At 53.3% G+C, this 12,056-nt stretch overlaps 1 protein-coding gene across 1 annotated transcript; it reads right to left on the reverse strand.

Moving 5' to 3' along the window:
* Nucleotides 1–432: 432 nt before the first annotated feature.
* FAM3D (FAM3 metabolism regulating signaling molecule D) lies at nt 433–4,449 on the reverse strand. The gene is made up of 8 exons (XM_009493533.2): nt 4,203–4,449; nt 3,863–3,883; nt 3,082–3,205; nt 2,764–2,822; nt 2,337–2,387; nt 1,005–1,089; nt 735–861; nt 433–522 (listed from the first exon to the last, which is right to left on the reverse strand). Exons 1-8 carry the CDS (start codon nt 4,447–4,449, stop codon nt 433–435), a joined length of 804 nt encoding a protein of 267 aa, XP_009491808.2.
* Between the last annotated feature and the right edge of the window lie 7,607 nt (nt 4,450–12,056).

Genomic DNA, 12,056 nt, shown 5'->3' on the forward strand with positions numbered 1-12,056 from the left:
GATGGGTGATGGTGATGCCCAGCTGGTACCAGGCAGAGGGCATGGCAGTGCTGTGCCTGCAGGGAAAAGCTTGGACTGTGTTTGAAAATGAAGTGAGAAGGTAGTGTTTTATAATTAGATATCTTATTTAAGAAATCTGAAAAACCTTTTATGAAGTTTTTGGTTTAAAGACAGAAAAATGAAATACCCCAAATTGACCCATAGATGAGGACAGCTTGGCTGAAACCTTGCAGGCATTTGCTTGGGCTCTGGGGCCCTTGTACAGCTCTCCTCCAAGCCCTGCGCAGCCCCTGCTGTGAAACGGCTGGTCCTTGGGAGCAGGTAGCCGCTGCTGGGCTGTGTGACCGGGCGGTGGCAGGGCTGGGGTCCCCATGATGGGGCTGGTGTCCTGGTGAGACTGGTCTCGCCTCTGTGGCAGGCTGGGGCTTGATGCTAATCCATCTTCCTGGGGGCACAGCCCTCCATTTCCAGCAGCTCGGGCCAGCCGTTGTATTTATTTGTATACTCGTTGTTTTTGATGTGCTGCAGGAAAAAAAAGAGAGAGAGAATATGAATGAGGAGGTTGGTGGCACAATGCAAGTTTGCAATGTGGCAAAACTTGCAGCTTGGCTTAATGTGGGGGGTAGCACCCTTGGCCCACGTCTCCTGCAAGACAAGCAGGTGAGCTGTAGTTCAGGAGGTGCTATGAAGAGGATGGGAGCCTCCAGAGCTGGTGGCAGGGGAGGGCCTTGTACCTCTTCAAAGGGGCTCTTGCTCTTCAGCCCTTTCGCTCCCAGGAAGACCCAGTTGTCCCGGAAGGCCAGCTCACTCACATGCCTGCTGCCCAGCTCCATGAACTGTGTCCGTACTTTGTCGTTCATCCTGAAAGAGGGTAAGATGGTGTTAGTGTGGTGCCAGGTGGGTGACCCCTCCTGTCCCCTCTCTGCTGCTGGCAGCAGCACCTCCAGCTCCCCTCAGCTGCTGGTTTTTGGGGAGCCAGACATCACTCCTAGGGCCAAACTCACTTTGTGGCAGCGTCGTCGTAGCTGGCTGTCAGCACGATGGTGCCATGCTGGATCTCTTGGAGGAAGCTATCCAGTTTGTTAATGTCTACGACAGAAGAGCATTAGGGAGAAAAAAGGATTTAGCAGCTGCGTGGCAGCTGGGGGAACCTCCTCTGGGTCAGTGGGAAGTATCCAGGCTGTGCTGGTGCTAGCCAGGATTTGGGGTCATGGGCTTGGGGAAGGACAGGCTCCCAGATGCTGCATTCCTCATCTTGTGTTCCCACCTGGGCTCTCCCGCAACGCCTGGGGCTGGCGCTTTCCTTCTGCCAGCACAACTGCAAAGTTTGCACACTATGAAATCTTGTTACGTGAGTTTACTTCCCAACACCAGAAATGAGTCTGCTCAGCTGCAGAGCCTTCGACTGTGTTGTAGGAATAATTCCTCATCCTGCATCTGTGGGATGCTCGAGTCCAATGCCCCATCTAGTGGTACAGGAGCTGACTGCTCTCTCCTTCCTGGTGCCTCTCTCACTGCACATCTCGCTCGCAAACTTGGAGGGAAATCTCATAACATTGGTGCTTCTCCTTAAAACTCCAGAGTTACCAAGAACAGGTTGTAAAACCAAAAAGCAGGAAGAGTGATTTGATCCCTGGGGAAGGCTCGAACAGCAAAGAGTAAATCAAAAGCACTATAGGGGTGGTTTTAGCATGTGATTTTGAGGACTCCTGCCAAAATTCCAGAGAGTTTGGTAACAGATTTGCAACAACGGTGGGATTTACAGCATCTGTATGTCAGTGCCAGCTGGGCTGTGAGCGGGTGCTGCCCCGGCTCAGGGCATCTTCTTGCTGTTAGGAAGATTGTTTGAAGCTGGCAGGCACAGGCACACGGTCTTCGCTGCCACCAGTCTCTGTGCCTCGTGCCCTGAGCTCCTCATTTACCCTCCTGCGAAAGGCAGGGGAACAAGCTGCTGCTCAGCCACCACCAGCATTCAAAAATTAAGTTAAACTGCAAAATCTCAGGATTAGTGTAACTACCTGATCTCAGAAAGTAGCCTTTCTCAGGTCTTGAGTGCCCTGGTTTATTCAGTTTAGAGAAATTATGTTTTTCAGGCTATTATGTGCACGTAAAAGAAGCAAGAAGCCAATCTGGATGCAAATGCATTATGATGACTCCAGGCTCAATGGCCTCGGGGAAAGGCGAGCTTTTACTGCCCGAGCTGGCAATCTTGGTCAAAGTCTGCTAGACTTTATTGTTAAATACATGACAGAGGAGCAGCCTAAATAGCCGGCAGCCAGCAGTGCCGGTGTGAGCCCTGGTTGGGAACTACCAGGCAGCAAAGCGACTGCGCTTACCTCCGGAGTACATGTCGAAATTGTCCACTTTCAGGAGCTGCCCGCTTGTTCCTGGAAGGTTAAAATTCAAAACAGAGCACGGTGAGTTTGCACTGGGGTGGCTCTAGGCTTTGCCTAGCCACCAGCTTGGTGTTCCTGCTGCTGCAAAATGCTTTGCTCTTCCCTCAGTGTGCCATATTTGCTGTGGTGGCTAATGTGTTGCTTGGTGGAGTTCTTGGAGCCATCGTGCGCAACCCAGGTGGGTTTGTTCCCATCTCCCTGGCAGTGCTTGCAACCATAATTGTGGCTGTGCACCCCATGCGAGACTGGACTGATGCACTTTTGGGTCAGCTGTGGTGCCTGGGACGGGGTGCCCGGTGGCCTGTGTCCTCCCAGGGGAGGAAGGGACCCTGGCCGTGGGGAGGTGGTTAATGCCCACCCAACTCACCGTTCACCAGTGCAATGTTCAGGCCTCTGCCAACGTTGTTCTTCACGCTGCTCATGAGGCTGGAAAGGAAAGCAGAGAGCACCAGTCAGTGCAGGGATGCCCTGGAGAGGCTGGTGCCAATGAAACAGTCTGATGGGACAATGTGTGGCTGCAGACAACAAAATGCCCTCAGAAGCAGTAGCAAAGAAAACTGTTTCCAAACATTTTTAACCACAAATGCACTGTGATGGCCATTGATGTGCTCAGCAGAGGCCAGACGTGCCCTATTCAAGCCCAGGGCAGCCAGGGCAGCCCTGTCCCACGCTGTGTGCTGCTTACACCACGTCATCGAAGCAGATGGAGGGTCCCACCACGTTTGCAGCGCCGCTGATGATCTTGAAGGCGAAATAGTTTGGGGGGCAGCTCTTCTGGTTCCCACACTTGTGCCGGGGCAGCTGCTGGCCTGCGAGGGAGGAGCGGAGCTGCAAGCCATGGCATTGGCCCCCCCGCGGGGGGACACCAGCCGTGTCCCTGAGGGGCTGAGCAGGGCTGGCACCGGGACACAGAGGCCCACTAAGGGGGTAATGCCTGGACCAGCTTCTTGCTCAAAGGAGGCTTGTCCTGGGACTGGGACCAGCTGCTTGTTCAAGCTTTATGGTGCCAGGGCTTGGGGTGGGGTGTGATGAGCTGGCCGGGGTGCCAGGTGCTGCTCGGGGTGTGAGCAGTGGGATGGCACGGCTGATGCCATGGGGATGGCAGAGAGGTGTGTGCCAGGGGAGCATCTGGAGCTGGCGCTCGTTCAAGGCCAGTCCCTTGTGGCTTTTCTGCCTGGAGCTTCCCCATTCTTGGCCAGGGTAGGGACCCGTGACCTGCTTCCTGCTGTAGCCTGTGGCCCGGGGGTGTTTCTGATGGGGCAGGGGGGGCATGTGAAGGTTTGTGTGCTTGCAGAGCCCGCCAAAGACGTTGCTGCTGTGTGCAGTAACGAAATTCCCCTGTGTTTGGGAGGGTGGGATTTTGCTTGGGAAAGGAGCTCTTGAGGGCAGCTATTGTGCTTCCACCATCACCCTTGGCCCCGGAGCAGTGTTGCGCAATAAGAGAAGTCATCGAGAGCAGTACTCACTTCTGGGCTTGTCGGTGACACCTGTGGGTACCAAGTAGGAAGGTTAGACACCCTGGAGAGCTGCTGGCTCTTCCCCAAGCCAGGAGCAGCCGCTCAGGCACTGGCTCTCCAAAACTGCTCCCTGTGGCTGCAAGAATCCCCAGAGCCACCTGCCCCAGTGCAGCTTCCCACCATGCTGTCCCCTCCCTGCCCTGATGGTCAGAGCTGGTGGCTCTGGCCTTGGCCAGGGACTGCAAGTGCAAATGTTCATGGCGACTGTGCGCAGCCCTGGGGTCTGGCTCGCAATGGGGCTGTCTGCACCCTCCCTCCAAGCCTGGCTGAAGCCCTGCCAGTGCCTCACCGAGCCAGCTCCGCAGGCTGATGGCTTTCCATCTGTGATCGAAGTATGTCTGCATGATGAACCAGGTGCCCAGCAGCGTGATGAGCAGTGCCACATACCGGATCATGCCTGCGAGGGGTGGGAGAGGAGCCGGGTGAGAGCAGCGGCAGCGCGGGTCGGGGAGCAGAGCATCCTTCTGGCTTCTTGGGGGCTTGGTCTGTGTGTCCAGGACCAAGGCACAGGGTGGCAGCCAGCGCTTGTATGGCATGAGAAGGCAGCTAATGCTCCTTCCTTCATTCTCTAAAAAGACTCTGATTTCTTAATTAATATCTCTAGAGCGTGTGGCAATGCTCAGATAGACATTACCCTCCTACTGGGAGGCACTATTCATATTTCTCTCTGCATTAAAGTAAATCTGATAATTAGTCAGAAAGCTATGTAAATTCAAATATTTCTTACATCCCCAGTGCTGGGAAGGCTGCTATCCCCCAATTAGTCACTAGCTACAGCTGAGCAGCTGCTAATACAAATGTGATTGGCATTTGGCTTTAAAGCAGTGCTCATTGGAGCAAAACGTTCCACTCCTGCATGGAAAGAGAGCAGAAAAATATACTTATATTGCAGCTGAATGGCTCTTATGGAACCAGGAATGTCTCAATAGCCATCTCTGCCCAGCCGCAGAGGGTTTCACTGTGAAAAACACAACAGGCTGAAACCTACACAAATCTTTTTTAAAACCTGATGCTTATACAAAGGCCCTTTCCCATGGCCCTGGCACGGGAAGGTTGGGGTAGCTGGGCTTGGAAGGGGACATGTAAATGAGAAGGAGGCATAAAGAACTGTAGAAAAATGGACAGAGAAGAGTAAATATCTGTCTCCCTCCTTACCTGCCACCCGCATGGTGGTGGGGAGAGAGAGCACAACCAAGGGGGTGGTCAGTGGTCACGAGTCACCCTGAGAAAAAGAAGGAAATGCCATAAAGCATACCTATAACCCACCAAACCCAGGCAGATATTAAATGAAAAAATAATTGCTATGCTTACGCATATTTGCGGTAAGTAAGAGGTCACCATAGATGTATAAATTCTTATCAGGTGCATGTGCTCGGTCCCACCCTGATGTTGAAGTCCTGGCTCCCGTACATTGGAGCAGGCTGCACTGACTGAGCTTGCTTAATTTTTAAGCCTCTGAACTCTTCACTGTGACTGCCTGTGGCCCTGTGCGCTTATGTTTCATGTCCTTTTCTCAGTAACAGATCATGCTTTTCTATTGTGATGAGCTCAGGGAGCACATTTTCAACCACGGCTTTGCTGCATTTCCTTCTGATTTCCTTCTGGGATTATGCAAAGCAGGTTGCAAATATTAGAGGCTGCAAAATGCCATCTGAGGACAAGCTGCAATTTGGCCTTGCCCAGTCAGAGGAATCTGTGGGAACAAGCTCATCCTCCTTAAAACCAGAAAGGGAAGGGAAGAGAAGTGCAGCGCTGCTGAGCTGGGCAGAGCATCCAGGTTTGGGAACACCTGATTTAAGAACAGAAATGTTTCCACTTTTCTGCAGCATCTTCACCCACGTGAATGGGAAGTGGTTGTAATTTAGTGTAAACTATTTCCTACCTGAGCAAGTCCATCTGCCCCCCTCCCTCCCGCTGCCAGCCCTGATGGATGGGATGGGCACCAGCCACCCCACGCACCGGACTCCTGGGGATCCACTCCTACCTTCAAAATTCGGGGATGCAGCCTGGTGAACATCCGTCCTGGAAAACACCAAGGAGTCCTAAGGCAAATTGTCACCCGTGAGACGTGTGCTCAGAGTTAAAGATCCCAATGTTAACTGAAGCAGCCCTTTAGCGAGGCTTGACGTAGAAAATTTGTAAAAGAGCTATGCTGAGAGTTGCTTTTCCTGTTTGAAGGGTAAAAGGAAGCAAAGGATAAAAGGAGCAACGGGTTGTAGCAGGGCTGGGCTGAAAGTTGATTTTGAGCTCCTGCGTCATAAGGAAGATCTTTGTCTCCTGCCCAGCCCTGCTCCGGGTCCCCTCCCAGGGCTTTTGTTCAGGCAAAGTGCCCACGGCCATGTGCTTGACCATGGCTGTGGTGCAGCATCCTCCCTTGACCCCCTGGGTGGGATGGGCCTGGCATCCCCCCTCAGCACCCTGGTGAGATGCTTCCCCTGCACCCTGGCGTAGGTTGCATCATCACCACATGGGGCTTTTAGGCAACTTTAAAAACAAGGGGGAAAGCGATCTGCACTGCAGGAGGAAAGCTGCTGTTTTCTGCTTTGCCTGCAGCCCTGGAGGGAGTTTGCAGCGGGCCAGGGTGGCCGATGCCTGGCTGGAGCGGCAGCCCTGCAGTGACATTTCAGCTGTCCAAAGCTGCAGCCCGGCACTGCTCCCCACGAGGACCCTTCGCTGCACCCATGTCTGCCGTGAGGCTGTGGCAACGAGGAGCTGCTGAAGCCACTCTGGCTGGGAGCTAGCAGCTTCCCATGGGAGAGTGGCCTCATGGCTTATCTGCATTTTAATACCTTGGAAGGTATTTGTGTACCCTTGGTATCACAGCAGTGTGTTTTTATCGGGTATCAACTAAAGACATTTGCTTCCCAGCAGCATCTCACTTCTCTCTGCAGTTATTCCTCCCAGAGGAAAGTGGCCATGAGTGGGAATCTGTCTCCACAGGAGGTGGCATGGGGGTCCGCAGCACCCACAGCCCTTCCCCACACCACCTTGTCCTGGCCCATCCCAGCCCCCTGGCACAGTATCCCTGAAATGGGTTTTAACCTCGTGTCGGAGCTGGCATGAACAAGCCCGTTTCACTGAGCTAATGGAAAAGCCACAGACCTGAAAATGGACAGTTTAAAGGTTTTGGAGGACAAATGTTGCCTGTGGTTGCATCTGGCAGGACAGCACCGGGCTCTTGCCTTTTGCTCCTTCCAGTCTGAAGTTTTCCTTTGTAAATGTAGGGAACTTCTCCCATGCCTGGCTCCCCAGCCTGGTGCCTGATGAGGTGACGGGTGTGATGGGAGCAGAAAAGCAGGCCTTAAAATCCTCCTTGGCAAGTCACAAAGTCTTCGAAATTGGTATTGATTTGCTTTTGGAGCCTATTGAGTTCCCATCCAAATGCTGTGAGCAGAGCCTGGAGCTGTTGAGGATTCAGACCTGGACTGTGATTTGGACACAGCGAGTGGAGCAAAACTCCCCTGGGTTTGCAAAACCATCCCCATTTGGTCCCCACTGCTGCAGGGGATGCTGGTCTCACTGGGACCTGTTGCACAGTGCTCTCCTTTGCCAAATTTGTGGTTTTTCTATGCACGTATTGATTTTGTTGCAGAGGAAGAGAAATGGAAAAATAAACCTATAAACACTACCGCTTTAGGGAAGTCATGTATTTATTTGGGCTGTTTATCTTCACCTTAATCTCAGGTAAATTTTATTGGGCAAGTCCCTGGGTGCTGAAATTCCTGGAACCTGATTGCATTACAAGAGGTTAGCCCTATCCTGAGCTTTCTATTATATTCTCTTTTAATTGTTTGGATTTACTTCTTTTTTTTTTTTTTTTTTTTTTGCTAAGGCTGTGCTGGAAAAAAAGACGGCTCTACTCTGGCATCTGCCAGAGTGTGACTTGCAGGCGAGGGAGAAAGGAAGGAACTGTGGTGGGCGATAAACAGTTATTTGACTAATAAACCTGAAAGTTATTTGCTTAAAAACTATTCCAGGAACAAAAATGTTCTCAGACAAATATTGCTAAAGAGCTCTGTGGCATTGTAAGGCAAAGGCTCTGCCCCGAGCCTGCTCAGGACTGAAGTGACACTTGGCAGCGCTGAGTTATTGCTGCCAAGAAGAAACCAGGGCAGATCCTTGCCATTGCAGGGAGGTTTTCCAGGATACGGTGGGTGAACGTTCCCATCTCCTCCCACCAACAGAGGAAAACTTCACTTCTCTTCCCCAGAAACTTCTGGTGTTATTGTTTTGTTTCCCCCCCCCCCCCCCCCGTTTTTGAGCTGCACACGTGTCTCTCACCCCCAGCAGATCCCTGACCATGAATGAGACATCATTTTAGCGCGGGGTGGGGATGCAGCTCCGAAGAGGGTGGCTGCCAGATGTCACCTGTGCCCACAGGCAGTGAGTCACCCCTCCAAAAGTCAGGGTTTCCCTGTGAAACTAAATGCAGGGCACAGAAGGGGCCTGGTGCAGGATGGGTGCGCACCCGCTGCATGTCTGGGGCTGGTCCCACCACAGGAGAATGGAGGCCGCTACAATGCCATTTTTAGTCTCAAAAGGAGTCAATCTGACTGAGCGGGAGAGCGCTGTTTGCCTTAGGGCTTATAAATTCCTCAGCTCATAAAAATACTTGGCCAGCTGCCGCACCCACCAAACAGCTGGAGAGGCCATCTTATGGTGAAACTGCCCCCAGCGCAAGTCCGTAGTTAACTGGGGTGAGGCCCAGATCCTGAAACAGCCGCCAAAGAGGACGCACGCGGTGGTGGGCAGGTGATGGCCGAGCCCCACCTGGGAGCAGGACTGCAGCCAAGTGGGACATGGCACCTGGAGGTGCCACCGAGGAAGCCGGGCCATGGGGTTGGTGTGAAGGGCACAGGCGGTTTTTGGTGCTGCGGGTGCATCCTTGCCTGCTCTGTGTTACGGGGCAGGCACGGCCCCATCCTGCGCTCGGCTGCCAGGGGAGCATCACCCATCCATGGCTGCTACCCATTCCGTCTCTTGTTCTTTTATTTGTCACTGGCGGCCGCTTGCCCAGTTCTCTCTACATGTCACTGAGCCCAAAGCTAAATCGCTATGAGCTCGCCTCTCTGGTGAGGTTTCCCCAAGCACTGAATCAAGAGCTGTGACAGCTGTGAGATGGAGGGGAGCGATCGCATCCCCTCCAGCATGGGAATGGTGGCCGGCAGCTTGGCGAGCATCCCTGTGCCATGGATTGCAGGTCGTACCAAAGCAGCCCGTACCAAAACCCCAGGGCAAAAGGAGGGACGCAAGCGTTGGTGCTCAGTGCTGGCAGCAAGCTGTTTGCTGGGAAGAGGCACTTTTCAGGCTGAAAGCACAGGGTAAGTGTGGGCCATGCGGCAGGCCCTCCACTGGGCAGCCACAGAAAAGGGCTCTGGTTTTTAGTAATTGCACGTATGGGAGGACCTGAAATGCATTTTTGGCAGCTAGCAAAGCCCTGGGTGCCAGCACCCTGAGGGCTCCCAGTTGGCGCCTGGGAGGTGTCCAGGCACTCAGGGCTGTACGCCGGAGTGTTGCGTAGCGAACACCCTGCAAATTCATCCAAAGCCAGGATGGATAAAGGGGTTTGACCTGGACTACCCATCACACAGCTGGTTCTACCACATGTGCCTTAATGGGTGGAAAAGTGGATTTAATCCCTGCTGTTAACAGAGGTAATTCATTAATTCTGTCTATGACACTAGCATAGCTGAATCCCACAGAAAAGGTGCCACTGCATGGGGTTTCCCCTTCACCTCCATGCTAGGAGAAGGCAGAACAACTAGAACCTTTCCTGTGCAACCCTCTAACCTGCCAGCAAGTCAAAAGAAAAGTGCTGCAGAAAGGCATTATTTCAGTCATGCTCTAAAAGCCCCATTTCTGCAAGGCGGTTGGGGAGGGGGTAAGCCTACGTACCTCTCAGTGTCCCAGGCGCGCCTTCCCTCTCCGCAGGCAGCGTGAGTGCCGGGGCATCCCAGGGAGCTGGGGCACCATGTGCTTGGCAGCCTGGCAGCGTGGCTGCCCAGCCCGGCCCGGCCCTCCATGACTCACGGCACCTCCCGGAGCCTTATCTCGCTGCCCAGCTCGGGGCTGGGCACCCCAGCATGCCAGCCCCCGGGGCACAGTGGCCGGCAGCGGTTGGGAGCAGCTGTCCCACAGCAGGGGAAAGGAAGTCATTCCTGCAGCCACGAGCTCATGTGTTTCCTTTGGAGGTTTTTCTCTACTTTGGCACTTGGTCTTGTGCCACATCAGAAGAGGAAAAAACCTCTCCTAGGGTGGGCACCAGCCTTGACCCTCTGCACTTGCACCAAACCAGCACAGCAGGCAGCGTGGCTGGCGGAGGGTGCTGCAATGGGAGCGGGTGGGCAGGAAGCCAGGACTAGTGTCCCCCCTACATGGGATAATTCTGGAATAACTCGATCTGGCAGGTTTTCCCCCCCGCCGCGCTGCACATGTGTGGGCTGGCCCCGGGCGCTGCTTCACTGCCTCGTGTTTGCAGGAGGCTGGAGGTTCCTTTTTTAAATAAGCATTTATTTATCCAGCAACAGTCCTGAACTCCAAAGGAGTCCTGAGTTAACTGTAGGTATAGATTTAGGCCTTTTTCTTTTTAATCATTTATTGTTATTATTATGTTTCTGAAGGAAGAAATCACTCCTTGGAGACTCCAGCTCTGCAGTTAGCACTAGAGGCCCTATACATTTTCCAAAGCTGAACCTCATTTATGTGGCAGCTGAGAACAAAAGCATTCCCATTCCTTTTTCCTTTTGCTTTTTGCATTCCCATCACTTAGGAGAACCAAATGGCTTCTCTCGGAGCTTTTAAAGCAATTTTCATCCAAGAGCCAGTGGAGGAGACATAGGGCCAGCAGTGGCAGCGCTGCCTTTGGGACTGCAGCTGGTGGAGGGCTGGAGCAGAGCCCCTGTGGGACCGACAATACCTGAGGGTGCTCTCTGCAGAAAACTGTGCACTGAGCTTTTCTTTGCCTCCCCCTGGTGCTGGTCCCCAATGCTGGGCAAGGGGTGCAGGATGCAGCCCGGGTGCAAGGGGTGCTGGAATGTGCACTGGAGGAAATTACAGCTTCTACACTGAAACCTTCCAGACAGGCAGCAGAAAAGCAAACACAGGCCTGGGCTTTGCATTGGGATAATTATTGCCCTCAGATGGAAATTTTAGCTGCGGTGAGAGTCTGGGCTTAAACAGCACAGTCTAAATCAGAAACCTCCTCCCTCTCCGGGGAAATATCCTTCCTATTAGTTTGTTTAGCTGCTGGCAATAACTGGCTCAGCTCAATAACGAAGTGCCCCAAGCCCCGGCGGGCCGCAGCATGCGTCTCTGCTCTGTCGCCCCGCTTCCCGCTCGTGCAGGAGCTGGCCCGTGGCGCGGGGCTTGTAGCACCCTGGGGGGATGTCTGTTTTGTGATGAATTTCTCCTCCTGCTTCAAGGGACCTGAGGCCTCCTGGGTCCTCTGTGGAGATGGAGATGTTGCTGCTGCTTGCAGAGGAAACAAGCAAAAAACATTAGTGGGGCCGGGGGCCTTGTCATGCCAACAAAGAAACCTTGTGTGAAATGCTTCTGCTTTCTGCAACTGCACATTTCACCCGAGATATTTCCCTGAAACCGCAGGAAAGGCTGGGGAACTGTACACTTTTCTCATGGGATGTGGCTGCGGCACAGCCCAAGTGCCGGTGCTGGCACGGGGACCCCTCGTGTCTGTCCCCATGCCCTGCGGTAGCCCAGGTTTTGCCCACCCACTGTGGCACATGGCAGAAAGGTGCTTTTAAATCACACATAACATCAGTGAATACATCAAGTGCTGGGAACAGGGCATCAGCTTAGTCTCGACTCAGCAAATAATTAACTTGTGCAGTGCAATGGAATTACATCAGTCTCATCTGCAGGCTTTCCCCGGGAGGCTTCTGCATGATACAGAGAAAGAGAAATTAAGCAAAAAATAATAGATGTGATATCAAAAAGCTGCCAAGCTGGGGAATGAATAATCTGTGGTGCAAAGTCACCGCACTGCGATGAGCACCATGGCAGGAGCAGCAGGAGCGAGCTGGCGAGTGAGGAACTGCTCTCCTCCTCCTCCTCCTCCTCCTCCCTCCTTGTGCCAGCACTGGCTGCATGGGCCCCATGTGGGGTCTCAGTGGGTGGTGGGGAGCAT

This window comes from Pelecanus crispus, chromosome 7, assembly GCF_030463565.1.
Source record: "Pelecanus crispus isolate bPelCri1 chromosome 7, bPelCri1.pri, whole genome shotgun sequence".
NCBI classification, from domain to species: domain Eukaryota; kingdom Metazoa; phylum Chordata; class Aves; order Pelecaniformes; family Pelecanidae; genus Pelecanus; species Pelecanus crispus.

Bases quoted from the DNA above. Each gene is read 5' to 3' on its own strand.
- FAM3D (XM_009493533.2), bottom strand. From the start codon at position 4,449: ATGCCATACAAGCGCTGGCTGCCACCCTGTGCCTTGGTCCTGGACACA. The intron at 3,884-4,202 runs GTGAGGCACTGG...TGGTACCCACAG, and splicing joins CAGCCTGCGGAGCTGGCTCG to GTGTCACCGACAAGCCCAGA. The intron at 1,090-2,336 runs GTAAGCGCAGTC...CTTCTGTCGTAG, and splicing joins TTTCGACATGTACTCCGGAG to ACATTAACAAACTGGATAGC.